The sequence below is a fragment of the Gossypium raimondii genome, chromosome 13 (genome assembly GCF_025698545.1).
Source record: "Gossypium raimondii isolate GPD5lz chromosome 13, ASM2569854v1, whole genome shotgun sequence".
NCBI lineage: Eukaryota > Viridiplantae > Streptophyta > Magnoliopsida > Malvales > Malvaceae > Gossypium > Gossypium raimondii.
The window spans coordinates 3174157-3196219 of record NC_068577.1 but is presented as its reverse complement, the minus strand read 5'-3'; the positions used below and the strand labels follow the sequence as shown (position 1 = coordinate 3196219).

At 33.8% G+C, this 22063-nt stretch overlaps 3 protein-coding genes and 1 pseudogene across 3 annotated transcripts; 1 reads left to right on the top strand and 3 right to left on the bottom strand.

The window, feature by feature from the left end:
- The first annotated feature begins 289 nt into the window (after window positions 1–289).
- Window positions 290–4128, top strand: LOC105783201 (COBRA-like protein 6). Its single transcript, XM_012608506.2, has 6 exons — window positions 290–560; window positions 668–747; window positions 1986–2436; window positions 2600–2753; window positions 3013–3290; window positions 3731–4128. The coding sequence occupies exons 1-6, from the start codon at window positions 455–457 to the stop codon at window positions 4018–4020; spliced, it is 1359 nt and encodes a 452-aa protein (XP_012463960.1). The 5' UTR covers window positions 290–454; the 3' UTR covers window positions 4021–4128.
- An 852-nt stretch (window positions 4129–4980) lies between these two features.
- LOC105783202 (uncharacterized protein At4g06598) lies at window positions 4981–9752 on the bottom strand. The gene is made up of 5 exons (XM_012608508.2): window positions 9521–9752; window positions 7414–8157; window positions 6684–6759; window positions 6432–6558; window positions 4981–5686 (listed from the first exon to the last, which is right to left on the bottom strand). Exons 2-5 carry the CDS (start codon window positions 8136–8138, stop codon window positions 5475–5477), a joined length of 1140 nt encoding a protein of 379 aa, XP_012463962.1. The 5' UTR covers window positions 8139–8157; window positions 9521–9752; the 3' UTR covers window positions 4981–5474.
- Window positions 9753–15354: 5602 nt separating this feature from the next.
- On the bottom strand, window positions 15355–17703 carry LOC105781210 (magnesium transporter MRS2-4-like; annotated as a pseudogene).
- A 6-nt stretch (window positions 17704–17709) lies between these two features.
- On the bottom strand, window positions 17710–20921 carry LOC105783128 (cleavage and polyadenylation specificity factor subunit 3-I). Its single transcript, XM_012608361.2, has 5 exons — window positions 20518–20921; window positions 20314–20411; window positions 20165–20210; window positions 19595–19744; window positions 17710–19467 (listed from the first exon to the last, which is right to left on the bottom strand). The coding sequence occupies exons 1-5, from the start codon at window positions 20665–20667 to the stop codon at window positions 17827–17829; spliced, it is 2085 nt and encodes a 694-aa protein (XP_012463815.1). The 5' UTR covers window positions 20668–20921; the 3' UTR covers window positions 17710–17826.
- Window positions 20922–22063: the final 1142 nt, after the last annotated feature.

Genomic DNA, 22063 nt, shown 5'->3' with positions numbered 1-22063 from the left:
ATTATCAAAACTTATAATAACATCGTTTAAAAAAAAAAAAACAGAAAATATGAGGATTGAGGATGTAGAATACACGTGAAGGATCAAATCTGAATGTTGAACAGATCATAAAAGTAGAAATAGACGCATTCTTTGCACCCAAATTTGGCAAATCCGAGAAGAACATTTATCACTGCATTAATTACAATTTATTTCTCTATTTTATTTTTTATTTTTATAGAAAAAAAGAAAAAAGAAAACCTTATTTGCTGAGAGTCACTCAAATAGGGTTAAACAGTCAAACCAAATGAAAAACACTTCTCTAATCTTCTCTTTTTTTCCTCTTTGTTTTTTTGCCACTCACATTTAAACACCAAAACAAGAAGAAGAAGAAAAAACCCATTTTTTAGTGATTTTTTTAGTGACAATTTAAACCCCAAAAAAAAGAAAAAGAAGCAATTTATTTTGTTGAAGAATGGGAGTTATGAAAATCAACCCTTTTTACTTTGTTGTTCAAAGATCATTTGATGTTATCTCATCTTTCATCATCTTCTTTCTGTTGAGCTCAGTTTCACCCTCATGTAAGTCTGTATATATATATATTCTTATATAATTGATTCTCTTTTGCCCCTTTTTTTTTATTTTCTGGGTTTAATTTTTTTATATATATTTTTGATTAAAAATGCAGATGGATATGATCCTTTGGATCCTCATGGAAACATAACAATCAAATGGGATCTGTTGCAATCAAATCCTGGCTCTAATGATGTAAGTTTCTCATTCTCAAGCAATTAATTCTTTGCAATATTCCAATATATGTCAGATTTCATTTTTAATTTCCATTAAAAATTTCAGTTTTTATTTTTTGGGGTTTTGAATGAAACAGTGAAAAAAAATATGATATATGTCTTCTAAAGTTTGAACTTTGAAGTTCGAAGAGCTGTTATGTTACAGTCCAATGCATGTTTAGTGTTCCCTGCGCTGTCCTTTTTTTTACCCTTTTTTTGTAGTTGTAAGAAGAATGTACATTTGTTTGTCAGGGCTTGAGTTTCGGGGTACAATTGGGTCCACAAACTGGTGGCTTGTTTATCCAATTGTTGCCCTATACGTCATCACTCAAAGGGGGTAATATTGTCATTGTATGAAAAAGAAGGTAAAAAAACCTCCCCAGTCCCTCTCCATCTCAAAATTGAGCAAATTGGTCCCTCTCAAAAAAGAATTTTGGAGCAATTTAATCCCTGTCAATTTTGAAAGTGAGCAATTAAAGACAATTAATCATGGCATTAATGTCTTCTATCAATTGTACATAATTTTGATTAGTATAGTAACAAATTTGGCTTTTGATGTTTACATATTTTGTCATTTTGGTCCTAATTTAAAAAAATTATCTTGCAACATTTATGTAAATGTTGAGGCTGAATTTATTGAAATTTTTAGAATTAAAGCCAAAATAGCAAAATATGTAAACATCGAAAGCTAAATTTGTTATTATACTAATCAAAATTGTGTACAATTAACGAAAGGCATTAACGTCATGATTAACTGTCTTTAGTTGTTCACTTTCGAAATTGATGGAGATTATATTGCTCCAATTTTTTTGAGAGAGACCAATTTGATCAAATTCGAAATTAAAATTGAAAGAGACTGGAGAAGTCTTTTTTGAAAAAGAAGCATACTAAGCTCAATTGGGGTTAGGGTACAAGTTAAAAAGTCGCAATTTTTGAAATAAATTGAATTCTAATTTTTTATTTAATTATGTTTTTATAATAACAAACAAATATTTTATATTTAAAATAGTGAATTTTTTTTTAAAAAAGTGCACTTTCTTGGGTTCCTAAGATTTCTTCACTCACCAATATATTTCAACTAATTTGAACTTAAAACTTCACATAAGAAAGTGCACTTTGCAAAGTGTATATATATATATATATCTCCAAGCATAGACATTGAACAAGAGATAAAGGATTAATGTTATCACCACCCATTAATCGGTGTTAAATTTGCAGGTGAAGGTATCAATACTTAATTTCCAACTATACCGCCACATAGAGCAGCCTGGGTGGAAAATGGGATGGGATTGGACCGGTGATGAGGTGATTTGGGCCATGCAAGGAGCTGAAGCTACTGAGCAAGGCAACTGCTCAAGGTTCAAAGGTGGCCAATTGCCTCATTGTTGTGAAAAAAGCCCTTTCATTGTTGACCTTTTACCTGGAGCCCCTTATAACATGCAAACTACTAATTGTTGCAAAGGAGGCATCTTATCATCCATGATCCAAGACCCATCTAAGTTCGGTGCCGTCTTTCAGATGAGTACCAGTGCCGCTACTGATAAATCCGGCTTCCATATGCCGGAAAATTTCACTATCGGAGTTCCGGGATATACCTGTGCGAAACCGGTTCAGGTTGCACCAAGTAAGTATAGTTCGGATGGAGGTCGTCGGTGGACACAAGCTCTTGGTATGTTCTTCCCAGATTATACATAACCCTTTCCATTGCTTAATCGATGTTGATATTTTCACCATTAACACTAATCATTACTGTTTATTGGTTGTTTTGGCTCTTTTTTTTTCTTGGACTGAACTGAACTTGCTATAAATATGTATGTGTATATATATTGCAGGGACATGGAATGTGACATGTATGTACTCACAATTTTTGGCATCTACTTCTCCAAAGTGCTGTGTATCCTTATCTGCATTCTACAATAGCACCATTGTTCCTTGTCCAAAGTGCAGCTGCAGCTGCCAAGGATTACCTGGAGCAAAATGTGTAAAGTAAATCCTCCTTTCATCATGCATAAATATGTACATACACACATGCATGTTTGGCATTGCATGTTAGTTGAATTTTGAGGACATTGGCTGCATAAGGATTCGCTGGAGCAAAATGTTTAAAGTAAATCCTCCTTTAATCATACATACATAACATGCATGCATACTTGGCTTGGCAATTTTGTCGAACTTTGAGGACATTTCTTCTTAAAGCTGCATAAGAATACTTATAATTGCATTGGTTCTGACTACTTTTGAACAGATTTGGTGAAACACCGTCGTTGTTGCAACAAATAAAAGATTCGAACCGGGAGTCACCATCTTTAGTGAGGTGCTCGCAGCATATGTGCCCAATTCGAGTTCATTGGCATGTGAAACAAAGTTACACACACTATTGGAGGGTGAAGATAACTGTGAATAATCTGAATATCTTGAAGAATTACAGCCAGTGGAACTTGGTGGCATTGCACCCCAACTTGAAAAGCTTGATACAAGTTTTCAGCTTCAACTATGAACCACTTAACCAATATGGCCAGATCAGTAAGTTATATAGAAGGTCCATTCAGTCATCCAGCTGATGCCATGCCACTTATTTGTGGATTGGAAAATTTTAGTAATACAATAATGTAGGGTTAATGCATAAATTAGCCCTATATTGCTAGTATTTAGACTGGTAATTTGTGACCCGAATTCAAAAATCTAGCTTGACCAATTTGAACCCTAACTCGGCCAAATTTGTTTTAACTATAAAAGGTCAACCATTTGAATCCAAAATTAACCCAAGATAGCCCAAGCTTGAAATTTCCCAAACCTTGAGCCTCAAATCCATATAAACCAAACTGAAAACGACTAAAACTTGAGATGAACTTGACTAAATACTAACTTTTTTGCTTTTTGGTCCCAGCGTGACAAAATGTTAATAGCTTGAGGATCAAATTATATATTAACCCTACATAACATTTGATGCATCTAAATTGCAGATGATACAGGGATATTTTGGGGGATTGAGTATTACAATGACATGCTGCTGCAGGAAGGTGAAAGTGGAAATGTTCAAACAGAAATGTTGCTACTCAAAGATCCAGATATGTTCACTTTCAGAGAAGGATGGGGTTTCCCTAGAAGGATTCTTTTCAATGGCGATGAATGCGTTATGCCCCCTCCTGATCAGTACCCCAGGCTGCCTAATACTGCACAACTTGGTGCCCAATTGAGCTTTTCTACCATCCTTTTCTCTTTGTGGCTGCTAATATTATGTGCTGAGCAGTGAGAGTATTCAAGTTCCTAATTGCACAAAAACCACTCTTCTTTGCTCCATTGAGACTTGCTATAAAGTAAAGGTGAAAAGAACTTGAAAACGTTCCTACCCGGTTTGGAACTCTGTCTCTTGATTGTGAATGCTAGAAAGATTGTGGTTTAGGCTTGTAAATTTTGGTCAGAATCTGAAATTTTGGTAGGCTAACACGAACCAAACCCGAGGCTGAATTCGAATGACTTGAAGAAACCCGAGCCTTAAACACATGACCAAAAGCTAAATTACCTTAATCCAAAAAAAAAAAACACTTGAACGCAAAACCAACCTGGTTTTCATTGGATTCGAGTGTGTCCAATATAAGTATGCATTAAACACGGGTATAATTACTTTTTTTTTTTAAATTTCATGTACTTAAAGATCATATCTCCATATCCGGATAGGCGGATACGACTGTTCAAGGAAAAGGAAGAATCTGAGCAACATACAGACAACTAACATCTTTCTCGGATTCTTGTATATAAATGACAACTAGCATGCAATTTGCAGAAGGGCTTGATCGTGGGTTAACATCCTTACAGCTCAATAATGGTTGTAGGGCAAGGGTGACCACTGGCCAGCCTGGAACGCAATAGCATCTTTCTTTCACATAAGCTTCGCTTTCAACTCACATGCTTAACCCTACCATCCAAAAGTAACTGAGCAAATAACATTGGCTGTTCCTCTTTTTCTTAAACAATCCAATTTCTGTCCTGCCTGTCCGGAATTAACTGAAACGTAAATGAGCTGTCTGTCTAGGAATTTGCGTTCTAGTAAGGTTGGTAATGACAATCATATTAAAAGTAAGCTCAAGTTAGTAAAAAACAAATAGAGTAGTTGAAACTACTCTTGGAGTTATATGTTACCAGGGCAGCTCCTTGATTGCAAACCTGTAAACACCAAATATCTTCAAGCTGAGGGGCAATACCAGGCAAATAATTATAACCAACAGAACCCAGAAATATGACAGATTTGATTTAAAATATTTTACAAGAAATAATTTCCTGCCACTGCATTTTATATATAATGCGCATCTAAACAGCCTAAAGATCTCTGCACTATAAGGTGGGATCCACTGGGTGGATACTCAAAATGGAGGAAAAATGGAGCAGATAAAATTTCAAAACCACAATAACCACTGATGAACAGACAGGAAGGGGAACCTGTTCTTCATGTTTACCACCTCAGGTGAATCATGTGCCAGAAATTGAATTTTCGGCAATGACTACCAGGTGCACAAGAAGATTTAATTGGCTGAAAGGAAAATAATAAGGGTAAGATATGACGGAAAATAAAGAGGAGATCAGGCAGAGGGAGGGAACCAAGACCAGATGAACTTGGCTTTATCCCGCACAAATGGAAACAACAAATTTGGTCAGCATGGCAGCGCCGGTTGAAGTATTAGCACAAAAAGCTCTGGCTAAATTAGATGTTTAAATGCGGAGTGGACCGGTGACGGTGTCATGGCTGGAACTAGTATCTTTCTCCTTCACAGAGAGGTTTGCAAATTGGGAATCAAGATCTCTACTGCTAGAGCGTCGATGGCTAGATGATTGCTGCTTTTGTTGCGGTTGCTGTTGATTTTGTTGCTGCTGGTACAAGACTCGTAGCCTACCAATCTCCCTCTCCAATACTTCCTGCTCAACTGAGCACAATGATTGCATGATTTAGTTTTCCTTCTATAAAACTTTGTTTTAACCAAATAAAATAACTAATGTTCATCACAAACAAATCAATGATGGCCTCTTAGACACATTGGCCCTCATAATAATTCATGCTTCTGGAAGATCCAATGCATTGTCAAGGGAGCCTGTGCCTCCCAAGAAAGGGGGAAATCACTTTTCCAAACAAAAAGATTAAAACATGGACCACGGACACCCTATATTTTCCCTCCTAACATTATAGGTAAAACAAGTGAAAGTCGGTCACTCATGAGTCAAGACATACCTTACTCCTCCCATACAAAGCACAAGAAGACATTTATATCCCTTAATAGTGTAATAAACTAAATCACGACCAACGAAACCTGTGATCTCTAATACAAATTTCTTCTTATATCTTCTTCCTTCTCCCAAATCGTTCTAGAATTTAGTAGCAAATCTTAGTTTATCAAGCCACTCATGCCCAAACTATCTTAGACCAACTATTCGGTAATTCTGTTGGTCAAAGTTTCTACTGCCTGTATTGTTGTTTCCTTTTGAAGCATATTCATTAGCAGCTTGTGGAATACAGAAACCTATCTGGTTTATCATCCCTCAAGATGCCAATTAGTACAGCTCATACAAATAATTAGAAGGTAGGGGAAAGGGAAAAAAAAGGTGAAATGCAATATGTACTGCAGGAAAATAACATTTAATCAAAGCCTTAGAGGTCATGCTTTAGGCACTTACGGTATTTGATAGCCTGCTCTTGAGCTAAACTCTCTAAACGTTGCGTAAGAGCTTTGTTCTCCATGCTAAGAATAAGATTCTGTTGGTTGAGAAATTCAAGCTCAGCTGAAACTTCAGATCCTTCAGCCTATAAAATAAGAAACACAATTAACACTTTATTATTATATGGCGTATACTGATTCATAACTTCAAGTCAATTTCAAATGTAAGTATATGATAAAAAAAAAAACTTCAGTTTTGACTAACTCTTGCCTGCAAAGCTTGTACATTCCTTTCCAGCTCAGCTATGTACTGAAGTTTACGCACTCTTGAGCGTTGAGCAAACTGCCTGCAATAGACAATAACAAAGTACCATAATTAAACAATTTCTACCAACATAGGCATCAGTATATTAACTAAGTATTTTGATAAAAGCTTCAAGAATCATACAGCAAAAGTAAATCAAAGTCACTAGTTATTAATAAAAGATATATCAACTTGAACACCATGCACAAAAAGAAAAGGATAGAACGAATGTGATAGATGATTCCACTGAGAACAAAAGAAAACATATTCTAGCAAAGAACCCAAGGTACAAGGCCAAAAATGCAAAACAACTACAGAGTGAATGCAACTGCAAAAAACCTCCAATCAAACAATCATTCCTAGTGAACCTGCAGATTCATATCCTAGAATCATTTATAACTCCCATTGGAAATTAACTTACTAGCTCCTTATCAATTTCATCATTATAGGCAAAAGTAATCACAAACAACATTAGCAGCATTACAAGTAACTATCAGTATTCCTTGAGCTAATAAGTCATAAACTGTAACTTTTAAAAGATATTGACAACAGTCTGAGATTTTGATGCAAGCACAAGCAACAAATTTTTTTTTTGTTTTTTTTTTAAAACATAGCAGGCCTCACAACCAGGAGAGCACAATATGTTACTACAGTATTACTACACCCATTTGTGGAACAACAGAAACAAGCTACTTACTGCTTGGCTCTTTTCGTGTCACTGTCAGATGCAGAAGACTTGGCATGAGAATTATCTTTTTTCTCAGAAGAAGCTTTTGCATCAATAGGGGCAGATTTAGTTGAATCTTGTTTTCCATTTGCTGTTGATTGTGCTTGCTCTAGTTCTTGTGGTGCACATGATCCTAAACTCTGAACAAATGTGTTCTCTCTAAGAGAAGGAAGCCCACTTGGATGAGTCACAACATTCAAAGATGAATCCCATGCCCTATGCTTTTGCTTTACTAAGTTCACATCAGCATGGAAAGAGTTAAGCCGACCATCTTTGCAATTGTGGTGATCAAAGTCCTGAGACGCCCAAGAAAGTCCAGAAATCATCTTTTTATATCCATACTTATCCTGTGCTGTATAATCTAGGCTAGGACCATTAGATACATCAATATATGCAAAAGAGTCACTTGATGAGCGTCGATGACCTCCTCTGCGCACAGGAGTCTCTGGCTCATTAAGGAGATCATCAAGCCAAGAAGGTTGTTCCTCTATCAGAAGGCTTTCAGAGGAAGTGCGCTGGTGGTATGTACTTCCTTCTCTAGGTTTTTGAATCGCTTTTGATCCAATTACATTGTTGGGGGCACTATCATTATATGTTGAGGCCACTGTAGGAAATGGACTTTTAGGAGGAAGTAAGGCATGCTTGCCAGAAAACATCAAATTTCTTATGTTAGTTGACCCCTTGGAATTCGCCATAGCCAAGAACAACCAGTTCCTGTATGGAGCATAGGAGAGACAGATCATGAAATGGATACATTAGGATAAGAACAAAGGCAAAAGCAAAAATGCTAGAAAAAAGAGTTGAGGTGTCGATTTCAGTTCACAAACCAAGAGACAATACGCCCTCCGTTCAACAAAGGAAATCAGAAAAACAATAGAGTGTATCATGCATCAAACCTATTGTCACATAGCAGACAGTCATCTAATAATAAAAATTTTCGTCTGGTACACAGCATTACATAACAAGTAGACATTCTGGGAATTATCCATATCCAAATGGAAAGATCACAGAAAAGATAAAATAAAGCTCAGGAATCATGTATTTGAACATGACTTTACACATTATATCAACATCAATTTTATCCCTAGTTCCAATTGCTAAATCTTCAGGTACAGGTTAAACCAAAGAATTAAGGGAAAAAAAACTACAGTTACAAGAACTCTGCTTTGGTTTTGTAGGTAGAAGTTAGAAGATTAAGACATTACACAACATCTCTCATGAAGATCTGTATTTTGATCATTTTAATCGAAACTGTGAATAAAAGAATGTCTAAAAATAAAATACTATACAAAACACAATGTCTCGAAAGAGTGTTTCCCAATCTCTGTCAAGCAAGAAAACCTATCCAATGTAACCGTGCACATATCATGCTCGAAAACCATTCACTTCGCATATGTAGACTAGTAAAGCAAGTGTTCAGTCCGGAATGAAATAGCAGCACATATCAAGCATACAGGAAATAGATCAAGAGTTTATGACTATCCTCACAACGACATCTAAATAGCTTAACTCATTACTTTAATGACACTCTTCAATTTCATCCAACGAAGAAGGGAAAAAATGCAAAGCAAAATCTGTCAAAATTGACAGATTCAATTAACTTATAACAATGATTCTAGCATTATTTATAGTATTTCTTCACAAACTGGAAAAAAGGTTCAAAATCCTAATGAAATTTTGTTCTGGATAATAATAAATGAATTAATTAACAAATAAAACAGCGCCTAAGCTAAACAAAGTATAGAATACTTAAAACCATGAGTTCTTATTATTTTCCACATTTCCTTAGCAACCAAAAGGAGCCTAAAAATCTAAAATAAATAGAAACTAAAATGCAGCTCATGAAATTTTAAAAATAAAAACTAAGCATTGAAGATTAGATATTCATTATTCAGTGTAAAAAAAAAGGAAATGTTACACAATGTGAGAAATGAAAATGCATTCAAATTGACTTGAGATATATATATATATATATATATATATATATATTCAAAAGATTTAAAACAGATTGAAAACAAAAACAAACAAAAATATTTTGTTAAATTTGTAGTTTATAAAGAAAAAAATTAAAGCTTACCTTTGGGTTACTGAAGAATTAAGATCTCGAAATGTAAATCTTCAATGAATCAAAATCGGAAGCTAAGAATTTCCTAGGGTTTGCCTTTTTCGTTTTCTTTTCCAGTTTTCGGTTCCCCTTATTATGAACCCTCTGCCTTCCTCTTTCTTTCTCTTTCTATTCTATTTATATTTCTCTCTCTCTCTCTCTCTCTCTCTCTCTCTCTCTGCGTTGAAAGCTGGAAGTGGGAATCACGAATCAGGGACTGGATTGAGCAATTTTAATAAATATGGAGGAGAAAAGTTAGAAATATATATTTCACCTTTCAACCCTATAATTTTCAAATATCGTAATCTACCCATGCTAATTCTGATTTTTTGCCCTTGCTCCCCGTTGAAACTATTTATGCATTGAAACTATTATTTTGCTTTATTTAACTCATTTCAATTCACCGAATGAACGTAGATCGATTGTCATTGGTATTATTGTTAGTGTAAGAGAACGAGTGTGCTGACGCGTACTAGCTTTCTATATAAGAGTTAAGGAGGGATTAAGACTTAGACAAAAATATAAGATTTAAAAAATGAGCTTGACTAAAAAGATTAAAATTGTTTAAATTATAAGCCAAGCTTGAATTCTAACATTCAAGATCCGAGCTTAACCTGACTTATATTCTATATAGATCCAACTTAAATCCAATCTGACTCTACCCATAAACACTTGAATTATAAAATTATAAGGGTTTTGAACATCGATTCCAAAATAAAGGGGGTGAAAACATAAAGATTTTGGACTATCTTTTAATGTGGTCCTACCTACCATTACTAGTCCAATTTCATTGCATTGTACAATGTTCTGTGTTTTGAAGAAGTTTATAGTTACAACTATGGCATAATTCATATAACAGGTAATACATGGAAGTATAATTATTTCCATAAAAAATATTTAAATCTAAAATTTAAATAAAAGTATCGATTGAGTCTTAGCTTAATCAACGCAGGAGGACATGGGTTTAACTGTGCTGAAGCGTATTATTCTCGTATTTATGAGTTGGGGAGAGACTATGAGTAGTTCTAAACATTGTGTCAAAAAGAACAGATATAATCAGAACTTATAATAAGATTATTCAATAAATAAATTAAATTTATACATAAAAAAAATTAATTTGTACAATGAAAGTTTGTTTTTTTCTCTTTTGTTCCTTTCATTGATATTTCCACAAACATATATATATATATATATATAAAGTACAAAATAAAGACCATTTTATTACAACAAGTTGCAAATTGCAAGTTGCAAGGCCAGCATGTTATTCATATAGGAAGATAAGAAGGATCTGACTTCTCCAAAATTTGGTGTTACTTTTCTTTTCTATATATTATCCAACATTACACATATATAAAAATTTTGGTGACCAATATCCTCCACCCACATGTTATTTATAACATAATATTTTTTATTTTATCAATCTTAATTATGCTTTTAAGATGTTTGTTACCAATTTCTTTTATAATTTAAAAATATTTAAAGACTAAATGTTTATTGATGTCATTGATTACCATACTTTATAATCACGTCTGAACAAGCTTCTTCTAGATGCATTCAATATTTTAATGTAACTGGAAAAGCTACCTAAGCTGTGTAGATTTAAAACTTGATGCAAAATGGGGTATCTCTAAACACAATCATTTTAATTCATCAAATCTGATATTTAATTCCTACACATAAAAATTGTAGTTTAATTGTCGACGTCTTTTTTTTTTATATATATATAGTTTTGTTATTGACATTATTAATGATTAATTTTCTCGTTACGAGTATTTTCTGAAAAGATAAACGATTGGTTATAAAATAGAACGGGACCAAACCTCCAACCATATGATTAAAGGATGATGTGAGCAACCACCACATCACAATGATTATAATGATTTTCTTATTAATTTAATATAATTACATGAATATATTTACGACAATTTTTGACAAAAAAAACTAAAATTGTTATTAGGAATTCACGACAGATTTTGATCACATTATCGGCATCTAACACAACCTCAAATCAAGTTTATAATCATAAGAGTAATAAACAGTTTTGGTTCAACAACCCTAAGATTATAGCAATTAAATTCACATAAATTGTCAAAGAAACAGGGAGAGGGTGATTAGTGACCACAGCTATCAAACAACTATAAAAGCAAGAATGTTGGGAGCAATCATATGCAATGATTTTCTAATGCAGAAAAAAAAAACATATAGGTATATGCTTACCCTACAAGGTTTATTGACGAACTTTGAAAGCACACAGTACTTTTTAAGTTTTAACCTTAAAATATCTCACTACAACCAAATTGTTGAATACTGATTTTATTTTGGGATAAAATCCCAAAAAACAATATTGACCTTGGTGCATTAGAACTTAAGCTCTAAGCTAAACAGATCAAACTTTCGATTCATTGATTTGATCGTTTCGATTTAAAATTTATATTTAAAAAACAGTTCAATTAATCCATATCGATTTCTAATCCAACTAATTTAATGTCATTCTTTAGATTGATAACCCGTACGGTTCCTGATCCAATCAATCCAATTCAAACATCATTAGCTATGAAGGATTAAGCCATACAGGAAAAAAACACGTAACCCTAAAGCACAGCTACAATGGAAAAGAAAACTTAGCAGTTGGAAACTATTTTGTTTATGCATAAAACATGGTTTCTCATTCAGTGGGAAATCAAAATTGGTGTAAGGTAGCTGTCAAGAAGCAAAATTGATATCTTACAATTACATATCTAACAGGAAGTAAAGGTGTAACAGCCCGATTTTGGGTCTAGTCGGAACAGTGGTTTTGAGACCACAAATCTAACGAGGAAAAATGTAATGGCCTGAATTTTTAGGGGGTGTCGGAACGGTGATTCGAGATCACTAAATCCGACAAATGAGTAGAAAATATTATTAATTTAGTGAGTATAAGTTAAATGTGAAGTTAAGAAAATTTTTGAAATAGTGAATAGTGCACTAGAAATAAATATTAAAATAATTAGAATAAAAAAACGAGGTATTGAGACCTCGGAGATTTTAAACCGAGCCATAAATATTTTTATAAATATTTATGGAGTGTTAAAAATTTAGTATTAAAGTTTCGTTAAGAAATTTTAAAGTTTCGATAATTAATTGAACAAAAAGGACTAAATTGTAACAAATACAAAATTACAGAAAATAATTAAATAGCTTAAATGATAAAAGGAAGAGGGCTTAAAAGGAAAATAGACCCAATTTCTATTGGGGCTGGACGGCAAAGGCATGAAATCAGCAGGAAAGTAAGAAGAATTAAGGGCAAAATTAGAATATTGCAAAATTACTTAATAAAGCTAGGATCAAAGTGGAATTGTCTAGATTTCTCTTTATTTTTCTGCATTCTCCTAAGCTAAAACACCATAGAAGGGTTTCTTTAAGCTGGTTTTTCATATTTTTACTGCAAGTAAGTTCAATTCTTGATTATTTCTTGAAATTTTTGTGTTTTTGTGACTTTTACAACTAGGCCCACTTGTTGAATTCATTAGTTTTTGATTCTATGAAAGAAGTTGAAAGTTGCTATGAATACGTGCTGGAAGTATAAGATGATTTAGCATGGAATTAGAGCTTTAAATTGTTTATATGCTGGTTTATTAAAAGAATTGAATAGAAAGTGGATGCTTGGGACTTAACAATAAAAGAGTTTGAAGTTAGGGTTTTATGAGGAAATTCTGAATTTCAATAGTTATGAATAACTTATAACGTCTAGGTAAAGTACTAATTGAGAAAAATTAGCTTAATTGAGCAAGGACTGAATTGTATGAACTGTGAAATTTGGGGAAAAATGGAAATCAGCATTTTGCACTAAAATAGTTTTGGACAGCAGCAGTAGTTTAACTTTGAAAAATCACCAAAAATTGTGGGAATCGAATTAGAGAATGAATAAAATATGAAATTAAATATTATTGAGTCTAGTTTCTTATAGAAGAAACGATGTAAGTAATGGAGTTGTAAATTATGAGCTATAATAAATTTTGTAAGATAAGGTCAGAATGATTTCGGGTTCCCCTGTTTTGACTTTGAAAAATCATCAAAAATTGAAGAAAAATAATTATGGGCTAAAATTTATATGTTTAGAATCCTAAATAAGTCTATTTTCAAAATAAACAAATGGAAATATCATCTGAATTTTTACAATGAGATATTTCATTTTTAGTGAAGAGAGGTCAGAGATGTTGAGTAGTGAAACAGGAGTGACTTTAAAGAATAAACTGTACTTATTGGATAAGCCAAAAATTATGAAAATTTTATGATAAGAAGATATGTGAGTCTAGTTTCGGATAAAATTAACGGATCTTAATTTGGAGCTCTGTACCTCAAGATATAAATAAATTAGTAACTTTGACTCAGACAGACAACTTGAATCTACATACAGGAAAAATAGTAAAAGAATGGATAATGTTGTTTAAATTTGTTATACACATTAAGGATGTGGAATGGAGAGGAGGAGGAGGAAAACTGGAAAAATATATGAATGAGTCATATATAATTGGTCATATGCTCGATTATAATTGATAAATGATGAAATAGAAATGATGCTTATATTTGTGCATTATTGGTCATGGTTTAAGTTCATGTGCGAAAATAAAGTTTCATAGTATGTGTGTATGGTATATTGGGTATATGATTTGGTATGAAGTAATGTCATGAATGGTTTATGAATTAACACGTGTCGGTAAGTTACATGTAAATAATAATTATATTTTTATAAATTGTGAATTATATTTGATATGTGAATTAATATTGAATGTGGAAGGAAAATTATTCATGAATTATTCAAGTGATAAAGTGTTTAAAATAAAGTGTTAAGTGTAAATTCCCGGTTGAACTTAGGAATAGAAGTGGATACAAGTGACATGTCACTAGAGACCAGTGTTACAGTGTTACAGTGAGTCTCGAGTGCTGGGTGATCTAGCATGTGTTGCGGACACCTGACATCTTGTGTGAGCAGGCCCGTGGACATTTCCAATGTTATTGATCAATGGTAGCTTCGGTTAAATTTCAGTGGTAGCTACGGCTACATATCAATGGTAACTTCGGCTACATATCAGTGTGGCACTTATGTGCTAATTCTCTACGTATCCGTGTATATTCCGAATGTTCAACGGGATTAAAATGAGTTAAAGTGAATATGAAATGTGGTGTACATGCTTAGGCTTTGGTCAAGTTGTGGCTCAATTATGCCACGTTAAACTTATAAGTTATGCATTGTATTGATATGTTTATGTTTTGTGTAATATGCATAGGAACGGATGTGGAAAGGTAATGAAATAGTACATTCATACTTGAAGGGTAAAATGACGAAAAAGGGGATGATGAGTTGAATTGATATTGTTATTTAAGCTAGAGTGATATTTTTATTGCAAAATTGAGAATTTCATAAATGTGTTAATGAATGATATAATCGATATACGTTGAGTTAAATGGTAAATACGTATTAGTATTGAACTTAATGACATTGAATTGTACGTGAATTAAATGGAAATTGCTAGTGATATGATTTAAATTGTGAGCATAAGAAATTGCGAATTGAATGAAATGGAAATGAAGCATTGAATTGCATGAGTATATATCGGGTCTCGTAGACCCTATTTATTATGATTATAATATTTTGAGGATATATTGTGAAGAGTTATAAAAGCATGTTAATAATTTTGAAAATTTTAATTTAGATGAAATTTTATAACTCGGTTAAATTTTTTTACAAGTGTATGTGTTCTGATAATGCCTCGTACCCTATTTCGGTGTTGCATACGAGTAAGAGGTGTTACAAAAGGAGCCAAAAATATAAAATAAAATTTTGTATAAGTTGCACTTTATAATCACCATATACTCAAATGGCCCCCCATTGCTGGGGTCCATAAGTAAGCTAATAGACCTAGATTGTTTGATGATGAGGATAACTTTAAGCGTCAATCAGCTTCGTCCATCTGGCATATTCTAGGACAAGTAGGAAAATCAACAAACAGCCCAATGTAAGAATTCCAGAAAAGATTTCAAATATCCCATTCTTTTGGTACAATGCACAAGGGATGTTCATACCCATCCACCCTGCTACCAAAGTTTCAATACTTATAGCAAACGATGCTATGGTCAATGTCAATTGAAGTTGAATGAGTTCCATTTTGCTGGCTGTCGAGTTGGATAGTGACATAGTCTTCTGTATCGCCAATATATTCGCGAACCTGCAAATCGAAAGAAGGAAATGGTACTTTGAACCAAGTCAAAGGAGGTGAAACCAGATGCACCCATCGTACATGGTAAAGATGAATTACTCACCAATAATATCTTGTTACGAATTCCATCCAATTGCATGCAATAAGCCTCGAGCAACATCTCCAAATCCTCGACTTTGTGGTCGTCAAAAAAGTGGCTGCTCAAACTTCTGCTCCTATTTGAAACAAGCTGACGCAATTGGGGCGGATTAATAGCGATGCTATTTGAAAATGCATCACTCAACACAGCCTCTGATTGCTGATTTTGGATCCTCTTTATTGTCAAATACAAATGTGCCATATCTCCATTGTTCGATTTCATCCCTCACCTGACATTAAACAGGTCCTCATCAATTGTTCGCAAAAGATAATCTGGCACGTGTGTGAATGATGTACATAAATAAGTTACATCTTTGAAGAATCATATATATGTTTTCGTTGTGAAATTGTATACTGGAGATTCCATCAGATGCCTTGAGAAGTTATATTCATCATTCCAACTCTCTTGTAATTGGTTCCCTTCTCACACACACACACAAACAAGTGCTCTGAATTGAGATAAGGAGTACTTTTCTTAGTCCTTATGAGCAACAACTATGGTGTTGAATTTTGAAAAAAAGAACAATGGGCATAAGAAATACCTTTTGTACAGGTGCAAGCATGTGAGTGAGACTGCTTTTCAAACTCCGTACATGCTCAAGATTCTTGGTGCTGACATTTCTTGCCAGTTCATCCAACGCAGGGTAAGCATCCCTCTCAAGATCCGCGACATTTTTGTCCAGAAATGAGCAGACAACCTCAAACGCTATCTCCAGAACCTGAAACTCAAATGGAAGCACTTCGGGAACAGGTAACAACTGTTCACTAGCTAAAACGTGCAGTTCACTATCACTAACATCCACTGTGCTCACTCCTTGCATCTTAGAATCACTTTAACAGGAAGTTGTAGTCTTAGTTGATCCACAAATTGAAGAACTTCCTGTTGGAGAGGATCCAGTACAAGTACTTATTCAGCTGTAACTATAGTCTTTATAAACTCTAAATTGAAAACCATGGCTTTCTCCCTGGCTGGAAAAGATGCAAAAGAATCTCAGAAAATTTCTTAACTTTTTCAAGATAATGCTGATTAAATAAAGCATCCGGTACTCATAATCGTTTGATACATATATCAAGATCATGAAATAGATCAAGGTAAAAATAAAAAACAGATTGGAAACTATGAAAAATCTTATATGCTTCAGGTGTTATATTAGTTTAAGTAGGAACTATGAGGCGTAAAAATAATGTTGGTAACGACTTCACCTGAATTTTTAGATTTAAAAATAAAAAAACTACATTCTTGAAAACTAAAGTAGAGGACTAAATTTCAAATATGCAATTTAAAATTTTATTTTATAATTTAATACAAACAAAAACTGAAAAAATAAAAAGTACAACAATAAAAGATAAAAGTAACATCTAATCTCAAATTTGATCTTTAAATTTTTAACATTAATCAGAAACTTTGTAGTGCTTTTTTTTAATTTAATCTTTAAATTTGGATAATTTAGATTTCGTAACACGTTGCACCTTAAGATTGTGTCAAAGTCGTTACTTAAAAATTTTCCATTTTTAAATATAGTTTCTTCATAAAATTTTAATATTTCTTATTTTTAGGATTTTATATAATAATTTTAAATTTTCAAGAAATCCAAATTAAAAAAAAACAACAAAATATGAGATTAACGTAAACAAAAACATTTCAAGAGTCGAAATTAAAAGACTAAATATTAAAATGTTGCTTTATCCTTATAATAGATTTACCCTTTGTTTCACATAAATGGCAGAAATCAATGAATCTTACCAATATCAAAATATTAGAGTAAAAGATGATGACGACATGCTTCAGTGCTAACTGCTAAGCTGTACAAACAACTGAACAAGGAATTACTGCTTGGTAATAAGCAACCAACATAACTTCATCATGCAATTGGCAAATCCAAAATTCATCCTCAAAGTCGAGCACATTTAAAAGAAGAATAAGTAAAACAGGGGGAAAAGGAACTATGATGATGAGAGAGGGATTGGTTTTACTGCACTTTGAATTCGTCGAAAAGCTGTTTTTACTCTCTCCTTTAGACCTTCATTTTCACTCTCAACATCCCCACTCTGTTTATCAAGATGAGCCACATTCCCATCAACGCTTACCATAAGCTTTCCATTTTCTCCTAATTTCACATCCCCAAACAGTGAAACCAGGAGTGCATGAATAACCTTTTCCGCCTTCTTCCCGTTTTCTTCTTCCGTTTTTATGGCCTCAGATTCCACTACTACCTTAGGGATCTCCCGGCTGATGTTCAAAACCAATGCCACGATGGAATCTGACACCATGTCACTTATGGGATCCGATGTCCAATGCAATGAGATGTGCCTATCTGAATCCTGCTTCACAGTCACACTATCATGCACTCGCAATGTTGGAACCCCAGACTCTTCATCTGTTGAAGATTCCACACTCTCGTATATCTGCTCGAGTCGATGCTTTATCACACCAAAGGCGCCAGTGAATGGGATAGTGATCCTCTGAGTGATGTTTGCGGTTGAAAGCTGTGAGAAGATGTGGAGATCATCGGGAGCCATTATCTGATATGTGAAACCTTTCTTTACCAGAACACCACTAACAGTTTCACCTACGTCTGGGGTCTTTTCAGCCAACCTTCCGATTGTTTTAGCCATTTTCTCGGAGCTAAAATACATCTCAACAGACTGACAATTCTTAGGGGTAATGATTTTGGTGTTGCCATCAGTGAACTCAGTGATAAGCTTCTGTTTAAGCCTTCCCATCTCGTTTGCTTCTCCGTGAACAAGAATTATGTTGGGAGGCATGAGCTCTTTCAAGAATGTACTCGTTTGTGCATAGTCTGCATGGGCCGAGAATGAAATGTAATGAACCTGCATGTTCAAAGGAGCCATGAGACCATTCATGAGAGTCACTTCCTTCGGTTCATTAATAATCGTTTTTGCAGGAGTCCCTTCAACGACATAACCAGGAATAACACAAGAATTTTTCTTCTCAGAACACCACTTGTCAAAGAGTTGGCGTGACAGCCCGCTCTGAAGACTACCTGGACTTGCCATTACAACAGATGGACCTACATCACTAAATTCCTCAATGCTATTTAATGGAGAAATGTGCTTGAACTTGAAGGGGTTTGAGTTCGCAAACTGGGTACGGATTCTCTCATTCATGGAAAGTATGTATGTTTGATAAACAGCCATACACTTTTTTGCAAGTGGGGAAGCATAATATATTGGAACGTTATGAAGCTCAGGGTGGCTAGACCAATACTCATCAAGGATCAACAGAAGTTCCTGGGCACGACCAAGGGCAAACGCTGGAATTAGAACACGACCACCTTGAGAAACAGTAGAATGGATAACATCAGTAAACCGCTTCTCCCGAATGTGTCGTGGTTGATGAAGCTGGACACCATAAGTGGATTCAATCACACATATATCAGGAGAGAACTGTGGCAGCTCAGCAGCACGGAGATGACGATCTTCTTCACGAGAATAGTCTCCAGTGTAGAGGACTCGAACACCGGCAATGTCAACCATGAACATAGCAGCACCAAGAACATGCCCAGCAGTATAGCACCAGAACTTAATGCCATTTACTTCCACGGTTTGGTGGAAATCAATAACCTGCAGTCAAGCACAAAACACAACACATTGTTCTCAATCAGTTAATTCGAAGAAGCAAATCTGACTACACCAGAACAGGTGGACAATAAACATTAGAAGAAACGGAAAACCAAGAATATATATATACCTCAATTTTATCCATGGAGCGACCAATGTCTTGTTCATCAAATAACATGTCTTCAACCGAAACTTTGCTCACTTTTACATAATCAGTCAAAAGGAGCTTATAGATAGCTTTTGTTGCATGAGTCATAAAAACTCGACCTCTGAATGTGGTCTGGTCAAAAATACGAACCCATTAGTTCTTAAACAAGACCAAATTAAGGATGGCAGTAGGACAAATATCTATAATTTCTACAAATTCGAACATGCTGTATCATCCATCCATATTAAACCTGAGCATAACTATCGAATTTGAAACCTAATTAATTTAATTATTCAGAGGATATTCAAACCCGCTAAATATCTGGATTTAGTAAGTATAACTTTTTTTGGTCAAATAAAAATTTTGAAAAGTAAAGTCAGATATAGGGTTCGTATATGTGCAAAACTACAGATTCGAATAATGGATATCCAAGGCTTAATACACGCATTCACTTCGAAGTCGCTGTGGATAATAATTAGAATATCGGATTTCACACTATCCTCCTAAACAAATAGTGTACTTAGACGATAATTCACTCTGAAAGAAACAAACCTTCTCTAGAAAATAAGGTAGGGAGGCAGCATGATCCAAGTGAAAGCTGCACAAATGCCATAAGCAATTTGAAATATAACAGTTAAAATCTACCCAGCAACAAATTTGAAGGATTAAAGAAGACAAAATAAAGGGAAAGAAGGCCATACTGGGTAATAAGAAGGACATCAATAGTTGAAGGATCAATCTCATCGAAATACGGCAAGGCAGCCATACCCGAGTAAGCAGGATGAATTCCACAATCAAACTATCATTTAAAATTGAAATAAATAAATAAAAAACTCAAATTAGGAACTAACCAAATCCAGTAGTAAAAGAAAACAATAAATATAAGGAATATTTAGTAAGCATACCAGTACAGTTTTGCTTTTGTAAGTCATGTAAACGCAAGAACGACCAACTTCATTGCCAGCGCCTAAAGGGGTAATAGTAAGCTGATCTCCTTCTTTTGTTAATGGCGCATCTCTTCTTTTAAGTGACGGTGGCTGCCCTGTTGAAGCCATTTTTTCCTCAATAAAATGGAAATTGCTCTCGAAGAGAGGGTTTCGCTAAGAAATTTTAGCTGAAAACTAGACCCTAAATAGATTGGAGAAGCAAAATTTCTATAATTCCACACCAGATGGAACGACTTTGTTTAATTACAAAGCTCGAAAGGGAAAAAAAAATGGCAGAGCTTGCAAATTCTCAGATCTCTAAAACCCTAAAATCCGATTCCTGGAAGTGAACCAGATAACGTTTGCAGACAATATTGGAAATTAAAGCCCAAGCTCAAGCCCTAGATTTGAGCCATTGGATTAAAACCGAGAGAAAACAATAGGTCTAATTCTTTTTTAGTCCCTATACTTTTATGATATTCGAGATTCATGATGCGTTTAGTTTTAAATTTTAAATGTGATTTTTCGTGTGTTTTTTTTAATGAAAAATACTAACGAAAATATGTTTAGTTGAGAATTTAAAAGTTGCTTTAAAAATGAAAATATGTTAAAAAAATTAACACAAAATAAAATTGTTTTATTATTTTCACTAAAAATGTTTTGGAGAATTGAATAGTTAAAAACATTTTTTTTAGAGCTAGACCGATGATCGAATCAATGAAGCCATTGATTAGTGAATCTAACTGATTTGTTTGGTTCAATTAAATAAATCATCAAAAACAAAAAAAATAAAAATTATTCAAAAATTTTGATTTAATCGCTTTTTTCCAGTTCAACTAGTTTATATTAGACATGATCATGGGTCAGGCCACTTGCCCAAACCTAAAAGTCCGCCTGAAAAGTGAAAATGTTTGAGCAAAAATACATGTTTAATAAATAGGCTTGGACAAAAAAATAAAGCCTTTTTTTTTCTAAACAGTTTAGGCCTCATGTAATATTATTGGCAAGGGCTTGGCTTGCCTAAAATTTTTTCATTGTTGTTTACTATTGTTTGTTGCCATTTTGATATCGTCTTGTTGCAGTTTTACTATTATGTTGTTATTATTTGGTTGTTATTATTGGGATATTGCATAACCCTTGTTTTATTATTAATTGTTCTATTATTTTAGAGGCATTTGCTTGTTAAGTTACAACTCTCAAAGTGTTATTTAAGTATAAAGATTTTTTTAATATATTTTCAATTCGTGAGAAACATTTATTTAATGTTTTCAGTGTATTGATTATTATATTTTTAAAATTTATTTTTATATAAAAATAATAATATAAAAAATTTAATACGAGCAGATGAGACTGAGCCCGAACCTAGAAACAATATAAAATTTTGCATTGACCCAGCCCAATCCAATCTATGATCAAATCTAATTTGTACTGATTTTCAAGTCAACCGGTTCAATTTTCTTTTTTCCGAATGGTACAAATCTAATCCGATTTAAGCAATCTTAATTAAAAACAAAGGTCTTTTATT